General features: G+C 44.7%; 1 protein-coding gene across 1 annotated transcript in view; it reads left to right on the top strand.

Moving 5' to 3' along the window:
• Nucleotides 1-9,488, top strand: part of LOC111964097 (sodium/glucose cotransporter 1-like) — a 31,692-nt gene extending 22,204 nt beyond the window's left edge. The window contains exons 9-14 of the mRNA XM_023987817.2: nucleotides 2,394-2,637; nucleotides 3,124-3,274; nucleotides 3,415-3,583; nucleotides 3,840-4,055; nucleotides 4,205-4,310; nucleotides 5,724-9,488. Coding sequence (XP_023843585.1) covers nucleotides 2,394-2,637; nucleotides 3,124-3,274; nucleotides 3,415-3,583; nucleotides 3,840-4,055; nucleotides 4,205-4,310; nucleotides 5,724-5,938 — 1,101 coding nt within the window. The 3' untranslated portion in view covers nucleotides 5,939-9,488. The remainder of the gene's footprint in view (nucleotides 1-2,393; nucleotides 2,638-3,123; nucleotides 3,275-3,414; nucleotides 3,584-3,839; nucleotides 4,056-4,204; nucleotides 4,311-5,723) is intronic.
• Nucleotides 9,489-18,287: the final 8,799 nt, after the last annotated feature.

Raw genomic sequence — 18,287 nt, 5'->3', positions numbered from 1 at the left:
GCAGCGAAAGCTGAGCGGCGCGATATGAGGGAGCAGCATGGGCGCGCGAGTACGAGAGGCAGCCCAATTTCTTTTGGGGGGGACAACAGAGTCAGGTTGGAGACCTGAGCCCATCCTCGTGCTTATTATAAGCAGCGCGTTACTGGTCAGGCACGTGTTATGCGTTTGCGCACAGTGTCGCCAGTACGCAGTCCATAGCCGTGCGCTATAGGACAGCCCCGCCGACGAAGTGCAGTGCGAGTGTGGGCATCCAGCCAGGGCGTATTGTGCCTGCTCAGCGGTGTCTGGTCTCCGGTACGCCGTTTCGGTCCAGGGTATCTGCGCGGCTCTGGGTGCTGTGTCTCCGGGGCGCTGGGAGGTGCAGTGCGTCCTATGCCTGCGCTCCGCTCGTGCCGGGCGAATGGGTATTGAGGCTAAGGGGGAGGTGCCGTAGTATGCACCAATCTCAGTGCTCACCCACAGCCCGGTCAACCTGTGCCTGCACTCTGGAGGGTCCGGGCTAGAGTAGTCATCCAGCCTGGGGGAGTGGTGCCAAGGCTGCGCACCAGAGCTCCAGTGCTCCCCACAGCCCGGTCCTTCCGGTGCCTCCTCCAAGCCCCAGGCCTCATGTAGGGTCCCCAGCCTGGTGGGTCCTGTGGCAGCCCCACGCACCAGGCTGTCTCTCCGTCTCCTCCCTACAGGGTGCTCCCGTCTGTCCTGAGCCGCCTGAGCCGCCGTCTGTCCTGAGCCGCTTGAGCCGCGTCTGTCCTGAGCCGCCCGTCAGTCAGACGCCGGCCGCCGGCGGAGCCGCCGAGCCGCCGCTGAGCCGCCGTCATAGGAGCCGCTGAGCCGCCCGTCAGTGCTCAGGAGCCGCCTGAGCCGGCCCGTCAGTCAGGACCGCCTGAGCGCCCGTCAGTCAGGAGCCAGCCTGAGCCGCCCGTCAGTCCGGACCGCCTGAGCCGCCGTCGTCAGGAGCCGCCTGAGCCGCCCTCCAGTCCGGATCTGCCAGAGTCTCCCTCCAGTCCGGATCTGCCCGAGGTCTCCTCCGCTGGATTTGCCAGAGTCTCCCTCCAGTTCGGATCTGCCAGAGTCTCCTCCAGTCCGGTCTGCCCCTCAGTCGAAGCTGCCCTCAGTCCAGAGGCGCCCCTCGTCAGAGGCGCCCTCAGTCCAGTGGTGCCCTTTATTTGGGTCCCCAGTCCAAGGTCGGCGGTGAGGGTCGCCGCTCCAAAGACGCCGCTCCAAAGACTTAAGCAGGCTAAGACTATGGTGGAGTGGGGTCCACGTCTGCGCCAGAGCCGCCACCGCGGACGATGCCCACCCAGACCCTCCCCTATAGGTTCAGGTTTTGCGGCCGGAGTCCGCACCTTGGGGGGGGGGGGGGAGTACTGTCACGCCCTGACCATAGATTGCTTTGTATGTTTCTAGTTTGTTTGGTCAGGGTGTTGGTGGGTGGGCATTCTATGTTGTATGTCGGAGGGTGTGGTCGTTTGTCTAGGTTGTCTTTTTCTATGTGTTTGGCCTAGTATGGTTCTCAATCAGAGGCAGGTGTCAGTCGTTGTCTCTGATTGGGAGCCATATTTAGGTAGCCTGTTTTCCGTTGTGTTTTGTGGGTGGTTGTTTCCTGTGTCTGTATTTGTTACCATACGGGTCTGTTTCGATTTTCGTTTGTTCTTTCACGTTGTACGTTATTTTTGTATTTTGTAGTGTTCAGTTGTACTATTAAAATGGACACTTACCACGCTGCACATTGGTCCGACATTTCATACTCCTCTTCAGACCGTTACAAGGCGTTATTACAGACCAGAGTTAAATCCCAGGCTGTGTCGCAGCCGGCCGTGACTGGGAGACCCATGAGGCAGCGCACAATTGGCACAGTGTTGGCTGTACTAGGGAGGGTTTGGCCAGCCGGGATGTCCTTGTCCCATCGGGCTCTAGCAACTTCAGTGGCAGGCTGGGCGCATGCACTCTGACTTTGGTCGGCAGTTGTATGATGTTTCCTCTGACACATTGGTGCTTCTGGGTTAAGTGAGCAGTGCGGCTTGGCATGGCCGTGTTTTGGAGGACGCATGGCTCTTGACCTTTGCCTCTCCTGAGTCCATACGGGAGTTGCAGCGATGGGACAAGACTAACTACCAATTGTGGAGAAAAAGGGGTAAAAAGTACAATAAAAACACTGCATAGTGCATACACATTTGTGCCTGTCAGTAGATCTGTGTTTGTATGGAAGGAATAAGTGCATTTTTCTTCAAACCCGTTTTTTCCCTCTCTTGATATGGATTCTTGGCATATTCAAGCAATACAGCAGCACCATACTTACACAGAGTTCTGTATGCTTTGACCAGGAAAACTGAGCCTTGAAGATTCAATCCATCACCTCTAGTCACTGAAGGCCTTTTTTCTCCCCTGTCCTCTAGGTGATTGTCCAGCGCTGTCTATCTGCCAAAAGTCTGTCTCATGTCAAGGCTGGCTGCATCCTGTGTGGCTACCTGAAGCTGTTGCCCATGTTCGTCATGGTCTTCCCTGGCATGATCAGCCGAATCCTCTACCCAGACGAGGTGGCGTGTGTGGACCCAGATGAGTGCCAGACGTACTGTGGTGCCAGCGTGGGCTGCACCAACATCGCCTATCCTAAACTAGTGGTAGACCTCATGCCAAATGGTGGATAACAGAAGACACATGTACAGATGTAGAATCTTGATATGAGCCAGTTTGCTACAGCAGGAACAAAAATGCTGCAGCAACAGGAAAATGTGAATTATTATGTAGGTTATAATTAATGGACATTTTTGTATGGGTTGATACATTTTTCAAAAGTCGAAATTACAAACTTCTGAAGCCTTTTTAMAACTGCAAATACACTACAAATGTATAAGATCCTATATCTGTAGTAACAATGACAGTCCTGGCACCACTACCAACACCAATACCACTGCTACAAATAGTGTACTATTGTACTAAATACAGTACTAGTCCTTATACCAAGACAATAGTTGTCTACTACAACCAACCATCACATTTGTTTGTCTCTTATTCCTTATCTTTTCTCTTTTCCACACCTATCCACCTTCCCTCCCTCCCATCCTGTTCTCCTTCTCATTACCTCCTCCCTGCTCTCTCATCTTGTCCTCCCCCTCTCACCTGCAGGTCTGCGAGGCCTGATGCTGTCGGTGATGATGGCGTCTCTGATGAGCTCCCTGACCTCCATCTTCAACAGTGCCAGCACCCTGTTCACCATGGACATCTACACCAAGATACGCAGCTCTGCCTCCGAGAAGGAACTCATGATCGCTGGGAGGTACAGTAACACACATCTCTGCGTGCTCAAGTTCTTTGGAGTTAAATTGCTTTAATGTATACGTGACTATGCTAGTGTTTGTGAATGTTCGTATTTTAGATAAATGGGTAAGATTGATTGTATTATCCTTGTCTGTGAAGGGTATTTATCCTGGTTCTGATCGGGGTGAGTATAGCGTGGATCCCTGTGGTCCAGTCTGCTCAGAGCGGCCAGCTCTTTGACTACATCCAGTCCATCACCAGCTACCTGACCCCGCCCATCGCAGCCACCTTCGTGCTCGCCATCTTCTGTAAGCGTGTCAACGAGTCGGTGAGTCTCCATCTAAACCAAACTCCCTGTGATATAAACTAGTTTACTTTAGCTACTTGTTGTTTGAACTGGTTAATTTAACCTGTGGTCTAATGTAGTGTAGTTTATCTGTACTCTGCCGGTTTGGCTCAAAGGTCCCTGGTTACCACGTTCACCATTCACTGCCTTGTTCCTGTTAAAGTTTTTTTTGTGTAATTGGAAGTGAACCATGAGAAAGTGTTGAGTAACAGACTTCTCTTCACTCCCCCCCCCTCAGGGTGTGTTCTATGGGCTTATGATAGGCCTGGCCATTGGTCTATCCAGGATGATTGCTGAGTTTGCCTATGGGACGGGCAGCTGTGTGACCCCTACTAACTGTCCTGAGATCATTTGTGGGGTCCACTACCTCTACTTCTCCATCATTCTGTTCTGCATTTCGTGCTTGGTGATACTCACCATCTCCCTCATGACCAAACCCATTGAAGACAAACATGTAAGTTACAACTGCCACCAATACCAAACTGATTTTGTTATTCTTCCATCCGTGAATGCTAATTGTATAAAAACTCAGTCACTCTGCTATTTCTAAATTAACTTCTCCCCATTTGTTTGTCCCATGCCTCTACCGCCCTCCAACTCCAGTTGTACCGGTTGTGCTGGAAGCTGAGGAACCACACAGAGGAGAGGTTGGATCTGGAGATAGATGATTGGACAGAAAACCAAGATACAGACTATATGGATATTGAAGGTAAGAGAGGTCTCTCTCCCATCTCCATCTGTTATTCCGTGACATACAGTGCCTTCGGAAAGAATTTAGACCCCTTGACTTTTTCCACATTTTGTTACGTTACATCCTTATTCTAAAATGAATTWAAAAAAATTCTCAATAATCTACACACAATACCCCATAATGACAAAGCGAAAAAAGGTTTTTAGATTGTTTGCAAATTTATTAAAAATAAAAAACAGAAATACCTTATTGCCATAAGTATTCAGACCCTTTGCTATGAGACTCAAAATTGAGCTCAGGTGCATCCTGTTTCCATTGATCATTCTTGAGATGTTTCTACAACTTGATTGTATTCCACCTGTGGTAAATTCAATTGATTGGACATGATTTTGAAAGGCACACACCTGTCTATATAAGATCCCACAGTTGACAGTGCATGTCAGAGCAAAAACCAAGACATGAGGTCAAAGGAATTGTCTGTAGAGCTCTGAGACAGGATTGTGTCGAGGCACAGATCTGGGGAAGGGTACGAAGAAATTTCTGCAGCATTGAATGTCGTCGTCCCACTTGGAGTTGGCCAAAAGGCACCTAAAGACTCTCAGACCATGAGAAACAAGATTCTCTGGTCTGATGAAACCAAGATTGAACTCTTTGGCCTGAATGCAAAGCGTCATGTCTGGGGGAAACCTGGCACCATCCCTACGGTGAAGCATGGTGGTGGCAGCATCATGCTGTGGGGATGTTTTTCAGTGGCAGGGACAGGGAGACTAGTCAAGATTGAGGCAAAGATGAACAGAGCAAAGTACATGGCGATCCTTGATGAAAACCTGCTCCAGAGCACTCAGGACCTCAGACTGGGGTGAAGGTTCACTTTCCAACAGGACAACGACCCTAAGCACACAGCCAAGACAATGCAGGAGGGCTTCAGGACAAGTCTGAGTGGCCCAGCCAGAGCCCGGACTTGAACCTGATCAAACATCTCTAGAGAGACCTGAAAATAGCTGTGCAGTGGTCCTCTCCATCCAACCTGACAGAGCTTAAGAGGATCTGCAAGGAGAATGGGAGAAACTTCCCAAATACAGGTTTGCCAAGCTTGTCGCTCCATACCCAAGAAGACTTGCTGTAATTGCTGCCAAAGGTTCTTCAACAAAGTACTGAGTAAATAGTCTGAATACTTATGTAAATGTGATTTCAGTTTTATATTGTAATAAATTTGCAAAAATGTTTAATAACCTGTTTTGCGTTGTCATTATGGGGTATTGTGTTTAGACAATTTAATCAATTTCAGAATAAGTCTGTAACATAACAAAATGTGGAATAAGTCAAGGAGTCTGAATACTTTCCGAAGGCACTGTACATAGAAATGTTTATCACATCTACACACGCGCACACACACTGTGTCCTCATCCCTGTGTTTGTGTGTCTGTGCAGAGCCCACAGAGGAGCCAGGCTGTTGTAAGAAGGCAGTGTTGAACTTCTGTGGTTTGGAAAAGTCGAATGCTCCCACGCTGAGTGCTGAGGAGCAGGCTGAGCTGCAGAGGAAACTCACAGACACATCAGAGAAACCCTTGTGGAGGAATGTGGTCAATGCCAATGGCATTATCCTCCTGTGTGTCTGTGTCTTCTTCCACGGTTTCTACGGTTAAACATCTCCTCATCCTGGACCTCCACTGCCCTAGAGTCTGGACTGTCTAACCATAAACTTGAGTAGTCTCGTCTTTCAACCCTGAAATCCCCCCCAGACTCACGATGCACTGTACATGGCAACCTCTCTTATCCATCATCTGGGGGCCTGAACTGTTTTATCCACACCCCCGTAACGTGGTCAATGCTATGACCGCCTTGGCTTCAAGATACCCTGCTCCATACCTGTTAGACTGTCCTAGACACTATCTGGGAGTCACAAAACTCCTTTGTTTGGTGTTCTTTGCTTTGTGGACTTTTACATTTTGTGTATGTACGATGAATGTGTAATGATGATAATAATGAGGATGATGATGCTGATGGAGGATCTGAATAGGACTTAGTGTAAAATTGTATCCAATGTTCACTTTGATCTTTCTGCCCTTCATGAAGTTACTATAGTTTGGTATATTGCAACCACTAGGTGGAGCTACAGTATGAATAAACTTAAGATTGAACAATATCATTACCAAGGTAACACTGTATAGCCAGTGGATTTAATGGCATTGAGACATAAAATGTAATGGAATGAGAGGACAAATACCATATACATGAGCATGCATGACATGTACTAACTTTGTAATCTAATTAATAATGTATTCCATCTTAGTTAGAAAAAAGTTGAACACTAACATATTTTTCAGAGGGAGGGACGCACCAACTCACACATTCGATCTCCTACCTTGAATCGAGCCTGGTTTTTGTGACGTGCTATCAAAGAATTTTTTTTTGTTGCCATATTTAATATTTTCTCTAGCTGTCATTTTGTTTTGCTACGTGCTAATGAATGATATCTCAAGGATGGAAGRAGCAGGGAATCTTCTCATAATACTGGAGTAATAATCCACTCAATACACACACACACACACATACGAGCCAGCCTGCTTGTCACAACACCTGGAGTACCAACAATGTAAAATGCCACGGCCAAGGTTGGTTTACACTCTGTTAGTGTAAGTATACCTGTTGCAAGAAGTATACCCTAACCCTAGAATGGTATTAGAGTTGTTCCATGTAATTTCACCATGACACCCACCATCTCTGTTTCTAACTAAAGAAATTGTTAATTTAAACTGAGTTTAAATGTATTTGGCTTAGGTGTATGTAAACTTCTGACTTCAACTGTATATAAAATTGTTTTAAGATGGTCATACCATGGATCATTTAGCTATTTGATTTAGAAATGTAGGACCACTGTAGGTATTCCAATTTTCAGGATGTCTCCTGGTCTGACAAACAGTGCTGGAACTCTGCCACTTTCCAATACAGATGCGGACATAGGCGGATGTAGTGGATTGAGACGGAGCCATGCAAAGAAACAGATATCTTTAGCTGATTAATTTTGATGAGGATTTTTAAGGCCCACAACATCAAAGATCCACCACCATATTTTACAGTTGGTATGAGATTATTTTCTGTATATGCATCCTTCTTTTGACGCCAATCCCACTATTTGACGCCAAATAGATCTATTTTCATGTCATCCAACAAATGTAAATGCCTGGCGTTTGCTAAACAGTACTGGCAATTGGATTGGAACCGGTGCTATGGTCAGATGACATGAAAATAGGGCTCTTTGACCACGCACACCAGTGGTGGGTTTAGTGTTGAATGATGGAAGCATATGCAGAGAAAATACCTACTGTAAAATATGATGGTGGATCTTTGATGTTTTGGGTCTATTTTGCTTCCTCTGAACCTGGGGCCCTTGATAAGGTCAATGGAATCATGCACTGACACAAATCACTGATGATTGGCTGAAATAAATTAATAATAATAAGATTGTGGGAGCTGTTTTGTAAGACTTCAGTGTAGCTTTTGACATTGTCAATAATAGTCTGCTACTGTTATGGCTTTACATCCTCTGCCATATCTTGGATTGGGAGTTACCTATCTAACAGAACACAGAGGGTCTTCTTTAATGGAAGCCTCTCTAACGTAAACCAGGTAAAGTTTGGCATACCTCAAGGTAGCTGTCTTGGTCCCTTGCTTTTTCTATTTTTTACTAACGACCTAGCCTTGAGTAAAGCCTGTATGTCTATGTACGCTGATAACTCAACATTACATACATACTGTACATACCCCACAAGACATGCCACCAGGGGTCTCTTCACAGTGGGAAACACACAGTACATAGAGCCATGACTACATGGATCTCTCTATCACATCAAGTAACTCAAGTGAGCAGTAAAATCAGATTTTAAAAAACAGATAAAACACCACCTCACAACTGTGACTGTGAAGAGACATACACATATAACAAACACACACTCTATACACAATTATAATGTTGTATTTCTGTAATATTGTACATTTTATACTGTACATTTGTAGTAATGGAGAAATGTACATATGTATATTGCATTATGTCTAGTTGATGCACCGTTTTGTTTATGATGTTGGCTATTTTTTTACTATGATGTGTTTGTAACATTCTTGTTTGGATCCCAGGAATCCCATTCTTGTTTGGATCCCTTGTCAGCAGCTAATGGCAATTCTCATAAATACTCAACTTTATCAAGTACCAGGACATTTTAACCCAAAACCTGGTTGCCTCTGCTAGGAGGCTGAAACTTGGCCGCAAGATATTAACCCCAAGCACACATCAAAATCTACAAAGAAATTGTTAATTGGCCTGTATGCTCTCGTTGGCTGGCCCTCGCTTCATATTCGTCGCCAAACCCACTGGCTCCAGGTCTTCTATAAGTCTTTGCTAGGTAAAGCCCTGCCTTATCTCAGCTCACTGGTCACCAAAGTATCACCCACCCATGTGCTCCAGCAGGTATATTTCACTGGTCATCCCCAAAGCTAACACCTCCTTCCAGTTCTCTGCTGCCAATGACTGTAACGAATTGCAAAAATCACTGAAGCTGGAGACTTATATCTCCCTCACTAACTTCAAGCATCAGCTGTCAGAGCAGCTTACCAATCCCTGTACCTGTACACAGCCCATCTGTAAATAGCACACCGAACTACCTCATCCCCATATTGTAATTGTTTTTCTCTTTTGCACCTCAGTATCTCTACTTGCACATCATCATCTGCACATCTATCACTCCAGTGTTAATGCTAAATTGTAATTGTTTCGCCTCTATGGCCTATTTATTGCCTTACCTCCCTAATCTTACTACATTTGCACCCACTGTACATAGATTTTTCTATTGTGTTATTGACTGTACGTTTGTTTATCCCATGTGTAACTCTGTGTTGTTGTTTTTGTCGCACTGCTTTGCTTTATCTTGGCCAGGTCGCAGTTGTAAATGAGAACTTGTTCTCAACTGGCCTAACTGGTTAAATAAAGGTGAAATAAAAAAATATTATTTGGCCACAACTTCAAGGTGGGTGCTGGAGAACTAGACAAGGGTGCCAGTAATTTTGACTCCCATCTTCTTGAGTAAAAAAAAATATTACTTGTTAAACAAAATATTATTCTTTAAGCAATTGTATTAGTATAAAATAAAAAAAAWWAAAAATGAGCAGACAATATAGATCAGTATGTGTTATTTATTTAATATAGTCTTTTTTGCTCCTCTTTATCAAGGTTGCCAATCATTTTGGTTGTGACTACATCATACATTATTATCTCTATTTCTCTACAGATTATGTTGTGTCATAACTCTTTAGTTTCTTTTCATCATAACAACAAAATGATGGTATCTTAATGTTTGTGTAGAAAGACACAGATATTCCTCTTTCACAGCCAAAGTATAAAGAATCAAGCAACTTTAATGACATGTTCGCTCAATGTGTGCCTTATATGAAAACACACAGATGTTCTTTATACTTCATGTGTGTTGTGTTAAATATGAGGGATTTGTTTTGTGCGATAGCTTACATAAGATATTCTACATTTGAATGAATTTGTTTTTCAATTTCAGATGTGCTGTACTCTGCAGATTAAATCTATTTGTTAGCAGCTTCCTGTATTTCCTGTGTGCCTGTCCTGTGCCGGAGAATGTGTGGTGTGTGTGTGTGTTTGATGGATTAATATTGTATATGGAGTATGATTCAATGCTCTCTGCACATAGCCTTTGTCTTTCAGTAGGTTGTGTGAGTGAGTGAATGAGTGTGAGTGTGTGTGTGTGTGTGTGTGTGTGCAGGGGAGAAGGGGGTGGGTTTGGCTACATTGGCTAAAATATTTTCAGTGGCGACTAGAAAACGTGATCCAGCTTGCAGAGGCACTGCAGCGGAGACTGCAGAGAGAAAGGGAGGGAGTGAGGGAGGGAGGGAGGGAGAGAGAGCGAGAGCAAGAGAGCAAGAGGGGGAGGAGAAAGCATCAAGACATTTTCAGGTCGAGAGAGAGAGAGACATATAAGTTACATACGGTGAGAGAGATGTAAACAGAGTATCCGTGAGCCCGTGTGTGTGAGTGTATGCACAGAGGCACATTGACAGAAGCTGAGAAGGAGAACGGGAGCACAGACGGCACTGAGGGAAAGACAACAACAGAGGAGAATAAAAGAAGAAAGGAAGGAAGAAAGACAGCAGTAAATACCTGACGACCTGAGGCTCCTATTGAGACCAAAATAGGAAGATAGAAAGAGAGAGACAGAAGAGAGGAGGAGAGGAAGATACCCAGAGAGACATCACAGAAGCACAAGTAATTACACAACCTCTTTCGCTGTCTGACAGACCGAGAGAAAGGAGGAGGGATGGAGAGAGAGCCGTTAACAACCGCTGGGCCACACCACAGAGGAAAGGGAGAGAGGGAGGGAGTGTGAAGGACGAAGGGAACAGAGGAGGGGAAGAAGAGRAGGAGGAGGGCTCCACCACCAGCCTCTGTCCTCCATCACTGTGGCTGAAGGAAGGAGTGACGCACCCACCCTCTGACAGCTCAGGCTCCATCTTACTTTCCCTTCTTTCATCTTTACCTTCCTCCCTCCACCTCTATCATCTATCCTCTCAGGGTCTCAGACAGGAATGAGCACCTTGTCTCYTTTGCTCCTCTCCTCCTCCTCCTCTTCTTCCTCCTCCTCCCTTATGGCAAAACATCCTCTGTTCTGCTTTCAGATGCATGGGCCATTACACGCACAGTGAAGCTCTACCCTGTAACAAGACTACTGTCATTTCACAACACAGGACAGACAGTATATCTAGGACAGTAATCTCCAAAAGCAAAAACAAAAGCAACAACACACAGCAAGAAGCAGGCTTGGCAAGGTGGTTGGAGAACTGGGAGGACCATATGACAGGACTGACCAGCAACACAGGTAAAAGGATTGATCTAGGATCCATCAATGTGTGAGTGTACACTGAGGGAGGTCTGTGTATGATGTTTGTGTCTGTGCATGTGTGTTTTTCATTGCGGTTTGTGCATTTCAGGTTGGTTGAGAGAGTCGTTGCATCACAAGGACACATGCACGGGCTTAGACATACAAATACACACATGTATGCACCCGCTATGCGCAYGCACACAACTGGTGGGGGGTCAGATTCAGTCTACAGATATTCCATTGTGTGTTGACTGCAGGGGAAAGGGTATCTCAGATCTCTCTGGAGAGGGATGGGAGAGAGAGGGGAGTAAGGGGACCTGTCTGGAACTTCCTGTTGTGTAGCAGTCAGCAGCACTGAGGGATCTCCATGTTGACCATGCACTGGGCTGGCRCTGCTGACTGCAGTCAGAGTGCTGAGCTGCGTACTGCTGCCATGCTGCGATTGCATAACTGTTGCTGGTGCACCACTCCCACACGCTGCTGCCGCGCCAAACCTGCTCCTTCCTTACTTACTAACTGAGCCACCAAACCAAGCTCCCCAGATACACAACGCAGCCTCCATCACTCAGCTCATACTCATCTCTGTTACTTGTCTCCCTCTCTATCCTCATCACAGCAACAGTGTCTGTCTGCATCTCCCTGAGCTGAGACAGAGCTGCCGCAAAACTCTATTTGCTCAATCAATATGGCCACTGGAATATTGATTGACCGTATGTTGCTCTACACGTCCCTCATAAATCCTTCATGAGGCTGTGTGTCAGGAGGGCATAGCCGCAGGAAGTAGGGGTGCTGCACCTGATAAATCATTATTTATACAGTACCAGTCAAAAGTTTGGACACACCTACTCATTCAAGGGCTTTTCTTAATTTTTTTACGATTTTCTACATTGTAAAAAAATAGTAAAGACATCAAAACAATGAAACAACACATGTAATCATGTAGTAACCAAAAAAGTGTTAAACAAATCAACATATATTTTATATTTGAGATTCTTCAAAGTAACCACCCATTGCCTTGATGACAACTTTGCACACTTGGCATTCTCTCAACCAGCTTTACCTGGAATTATTTTCCAACAGTCTTGAAGGAGTTCCCACATATGCTGAGCACTTGTTATCTGCTTTTCCTTCACTCTGCGGTCCAACTCATCCCAAACCATCTCAATTGGGATGAGGTCGGGTGATTGTGGAGGCCAGGTCATCTGATGCAGCACTCCATCACTCTCCTTCTTGGTCAAATAGCCCTTACACAGCCTGGAGGTGTGTTTTGGGTCATTGTCCTGTTGAAAACCAAATGATAGTCCCACTCAGCGCTATTCCAGATGGGATGGCTCATCGCTGCAGAATGCTGTGGTAGCGATGCTGGTTAAGTGTGACTTGAATTCTAAATAAATCACTGACAGTGTCACCAGCAAAACACCCCCACACCATCATACCTACTCCTCCATTCTTAACGGTGGGAACCACACATGCGGAGATCATCCGTTCACCTACTCTGCATCTCACAAAGACACAGCAGTTGGAACCAAAAATCTCAAATTTGGACTCATCAGACCAAAAGGACAGATTTCCACCGGTCTAATGTCCATTGGTCGTGTTTCTTGGTCCAAGCAAGTCTCTTCTTCTTATTGGTGTCCTTTAGTAGTGGTTTCTTTTCAGCAATTCGACCATGAAGGCCTGATTCACGCAGTCTCCTCTGAAACGTTGATGTTGTAAAACATTTTTGGGGGCTGCAATTTCTGAGGCTGGCAATTCGAATTACTTATCCTCTGCAGCAGAGGTAACTCTGGGTCTTCCTTTCCCGTGGTGAGAGACCGTTCCATCATAGCACTTGATGGTTTTTGTGACTGCACTTGAAGAAACTTACAAAGCTCCAGACTGACTGACCTTCATGTCTTAAAGTAATGTTGGAATGTTGTTTCTCTTTGCTTATTTGAGCTGTTCTTCAAATACTATGGACTTGGTCTTTTACCAAATAGAAGTATCTTCTGTATACCACCGCTACCTTGTCACAACACAACTGATTGGCTCAAACACGTAAGAAGGAAATAAATTCCACAAATTAACAAGGCACACCTGTTAATTGAAATGCATTCCAGGTGACTACCTCGAAGCTGGTTGAGAGAATGCCAAGAGTGTGCAAAGCTGTCATCAAGGCAAAGGGTGGCTACTTTCAATAATCTAAAATATATTTAGATTTTTCGGTTACGACATGATTCCATATGTGTTATTTCATAGTTTTGATGTCTTCACTATTATTCTACAATGTAGAAAATAGTAAAAATAAAGAAAAGCCCTGGAAAGAACAGGCGTCCATCTTTTTAGTAGTACTGTATATATAATAATAATGTATATGTAATAATAGTAATGACCTCCGTCGACAGCTCCCCCAACTCAAAACATCTTCCCACGGCCATGCAGGAGGATCTATTATTGTTATTGTTCTGCTGGAGTTATTGTTCTGCTGGTGTTATTGTTCTGCTGGAGTTATTGTTCTGCTGGAGTTATTGTTCTGCTGGAGTTGACACTGTCGAGCTCTGACAGRCACAGAGCGAGAGAGAGAGAGCGAGAGAGGGAGCGAGAGAGAGAGAGCGAACAAATAGTACTTGGCTGTAATGAATTGCGGGGAAAATGGCTGACGTCTGCCTTGAATGACAGAAATTAAATGATTAAAACAACTCCCCCTCACACAAACTGTACATTTACTCACACATAATCACTCCTCATATCACTTTCCTCATTCAATCACTACAGGATCACGATTCATAATGTACAGACAACAGATCAGAATGCACATCAACATCCACCACATAATGGTATAATGTAAACATAACAAGAACCCAATAAGATTCTGTAGTAATGATTATATTGCAGTCAGAATTCAGGAAACTGATTTATAAAATGGATTAACACATTGGCAGCGTTGAATATACACATCTGAATTGACTAACATCCAAAGACCAACCAACACATAAAGACCAAAACCACCATGCAGAATCATATCATCATCAACATCATCATCATGATATAAGCTTATACTAATCAACAACRGCATATGCAATAAAGCAGTGCTTTATGGAATTCACAGTCATTTTAAATGCAACATTTTACCCAGATGTGCATCAGTCAACAGGGATAAATCTGGGGATTTGTCCAGAGCAAGCTCTAAGGTCATCATACCATTTACATAATCATACTACATCATAACCCCCACAGGGTAGAGCAGAGATATGCTGATGCCTTTATCAGCAAGACAGACCTATGGACGCTAAACAGAACATAGCCAGCATTATCTGTGTAGTAGTGCTGTGTGTGTTATAGGGGAACAGGTACCGTTCAACCAGTTATTTTGCCCAGTCCAGTTCAGGTCACCTGGCTGAGGGTGAGGCGTGTGTTATGGAGATCCAGAGGTACAGTAGAGGATAGAGGCAGGGACAGCCAGCTGATAGTGTCTGACTCAGTCTGAACATGGTATCCTTCTCCTGCTCTCTTCACCACACAAGTGGAATACATCAAGGAGGGCGTGTGAGGGAGACAGCTGGACTGGGCAGTGTGTGTGTGTGTGGAGGCAAATGGAGGGAGGAGGAACGGGGGAGTGGAAGATGGTAGTAATGTTCAGGCTGTTTTTTTGTTGTTGTGGTAACGTGCGCATTAGATGTGAATAACACAGTGTATTTATAGTCCTGCATCTTTAATGTGTCCATGGAAGATGAGACTAGAAGTAGTCTGGCTTATTAGCGTTTAATAGCATTTTTGCACGCATGTTTGTCTGTCAATTCAATGTGTGTATCCTGGAATGTCATGGGTGGTGTTTGTGATGGGGGTGTACAGAATAAAGGTGACAATGTTATTGGTGTTCTGTGTGTGTGTGTTAGGGTATGTGTACTTACGTAGGAATGTATGTGTTGTGCGTGTTGGTTGAAAGGAGGAATTCACTGTGTGTTTGCTGAGATGACCTCTCAGATCTCTCCTCTAGCTTGAGCTCTGCTATCTCCTTCTCTCCCTTTTCACCCTTGTTTGTTTTTGCTGACAGGAACAAAATGTGCAGCACATGATTTCATTAGTTTAATTCTTGGGCGGGCGGACTGACTAGCTGACTAGGCTGGCCTGGCCTGAGACAGCCAGCCAGACAGAGGGCCTTGGGATCTTAACAACATAGGCCTGACTGACTGATGTAGGGCTGTTACAGTTATAACCCTCCTCTATGCGTGTTAATACTGAGTCTGGTTCTGAGATGAGCCTCTTACATAATTTTATCCCAAGGTACTAACGTCGCACCTCAGCACGAGGCCTCCTTCCTCATCAGCTTCCATTTATATATCACTGTCGCCAAATGAGATGTTAATTTTAGATTATTAATTTCCAAGGCTGTGATGCTGCGAGGCTCCTTGGGCAGCTTGCCTTTCTGGTCCATCACCTCAATCATAAGACAGCTCCYTCTGACTGACATATTATAAATAATATCAAACGACTTACASTCATGCGTGCATACATTTTACATATGGGCTCCCGAGTGGCGCAGGGGTCTAAGGCACTGCATCTCAGTGCTAGAGGCGTCACTACAGACCCTGGTTTGATTCCAGGATGTATCACAACCGGCCGTGATTGGGAGCCCATAGGGCGGCGCACAATTGGCAAAAATAAATAAATATATATATATATATATATGGATGGTCTTAGGACCTGAACCCACTACCATGGTGTTTCAATGACCATGCTCTACCACCTGAGCTACAAAGGACCATATGATTATACATACATACATCAGGTGTGTTGTTTGTGTCTGCAACCTGGACGTAACATAGTAAATGTAAATCCAGGACACTATAATTTGTATGATCTGCTACGTTTCATGAGAGCAGGCTAGTGTGTGGGGGTATAGCTGGATGAATGGACACTGAAGGGAATTATTGAATACTATTCTACCTCAATTATAAAACATATGCCCTGAACACATATTGACTTGAAATAGCCACGTATCAAAGTGATAATACGTGGTAGGGAAATGTGTTGTATGGCACATATTGGCCTTGCCCTGACAGATGCTAGTGTGAAATGGAATGAGAGCATGCATGGCTGTGTACAGTGTGTGGGTTTGTGAACGATTGTGTGAGAGAGAAAGGGTGAGAAAGCTGTTATTTAAGAAGAAGCATTGCGGCACTGCAGTGCCGGTGGAACGCATTGAGAGAAATTGTGAGTGACACTGGCTAACGGCCTTCTCTGTCACTGAATGGGGTCAGATACAAGAGCACAATCAGAGACAACAGAATGGTCCAATAGGATGTTTTCATCAGCGAGATACAGGAGAGTTTACACATGCCTGCTCAGCATATATGCTCTATTGGAACACAGTGGGGTAGTGTAGGTGATGTTTTAAGTGTCTGTATGGGAATGTGAATATGGGGAGAGAGAAAAGAGAGTGTTAGTGTGTTGGGGTTTGAGGGTTAATTCGCTAGGGTATTTCTGCCTGTAAAGGTACAGCTCTTTCTCTCTGTGTGAACCTTCAGAGGAGGTTGGGGGCAGGAAACCACAGTGAAAGATAAAGACACCATAAATAGAAACCTGGACCAATGTTGCACTCCCTTTTTTTCTCTCTCACTCTCTCTCTCCTTCTCGCTCTTTCGCGGCATGTAGGTCAACTCCCTCACTCTCCTTCCTTCTTCATGCATCACGTCTACTGAGAGCCTTGTGTGGAAGAGAAAATATGTGTAATTTTCMTCCATTGTTGTGTTGACTTGGAAACAGACATAGTACTACAAACAATCATACATTTACGCCACCTACATAATGCACATTACCACTCGAAATGAAACCTACTCACACACTGATGATTGCCAATTGTTTTGCTCATTTGCCTCTGACCAAACATGAATCTTTTTCATGCGTCATATAGTAGGATGATAATAGAGGTAGACAGGATGCTAGAGGCATGAGGAGACCAGAAACACAGACTCATAATTCTTTCAGAAAACTAGCATTCTATAACCCCAGTATACTTTGACAAATAGAGCACATTCTCTACAGTTAAGGATTTCAAAGGAGTGTGTTCTATTCTTAATATTTCTTAAAATAGAGACAGTATCCACATCTGTCCACATCCATCATACAGTATTGCAATAACGTACGTTAACAATTATACATAGTCATAAAGTTTTGTCATTTTTAAAATGTATAATTGCATTCATTTTGCTGGACCCCAGGAAGAGTAGCTGCTACCTTGGCAGCAGCTAATGGGGATCCATAATAAATACAAATAGCAGATTAATGTGTGATTTATTTTGATGGATGGTATTTAATAATCAAACTCTCCTCTCCTTCCTCAGGTAACTGAGCCAAAGAGGATAACAGTCACACCATCTGACAGTCCGAGGTCACTGCTGTCACTCTGAACCTCTGAGGGACAGACACACAGACCGTGATGAAGAAAGGACCTCCCTGGAGACCTTTATCAGCCAACTAGTGGGAGGACTCCGTTTGAAAGTCAAGCACCCCTTCACTCCCTCCTTAGASAAATTCAGGACGGGTGCGTTTAAGGGCAGCGGAGTCATTCCAAGACCCTTCCATTGTCTCTGATACACCTCCCAAAAAATAACTCTGCCTTATGAGACCCCAACCAAGGGGGCCAAAGGTCACAAAACCATATTCAACCAAAAGCACACAGCAGAGAGAGGAAGAGAGGAGGTTCCAGTCTGAGTGTATACAGGTTGTTCACACATACATTCACACACTAGGCTGTTCCACAGCCTCAGCTAGAAACAGGAACAAAGTGCTGGTTTCAGCAGCAACCACCTAGAAACAAGCCAGCCCCAAGCCCTGTTTGCGTCAGTTTCCCCTGACAAGCCACAGGATGCTGTGTGAGACAGTACAGACTGAACTACTACTGAACAGCCCCTGCTGCTTGAGCTCTCCATTTTGAGAGAGTAAAATTCTTCACAACCCTGTAATGTTATGTGAGCATCTATATATTATGTACATATAAGATTATTTATTGGTGTTATCGCTGAAAACATATCATTTGTGCTGATGTGTTGAGACCTGTCTGTTGTTCAGCTGCTATTGTGGTTGAATATTCAGCACATATCTTTATTGTATATCTAAG

The sequence above is a fragment of the Salvelinus sp. IW2-2015 genome, linkage group LG5 (assembly GCF_002910315.2).
Source record: "Salvelinus sp. IW2-2015 linkage group LG5, ASM291031v2, whole genome shotgun sequence".
Lineage (NCBI taxonomy): Eukaryota > Metazoa > Chordata > Actinopteri > Salmoniformes > Salmonidae > Salvelinus > Salvelinus sp. IW2-2015.
Note: the sequence above shows the minus strand (reverse complement) of the source record. Positions and strands in the feature narration are given on the sequence as shown.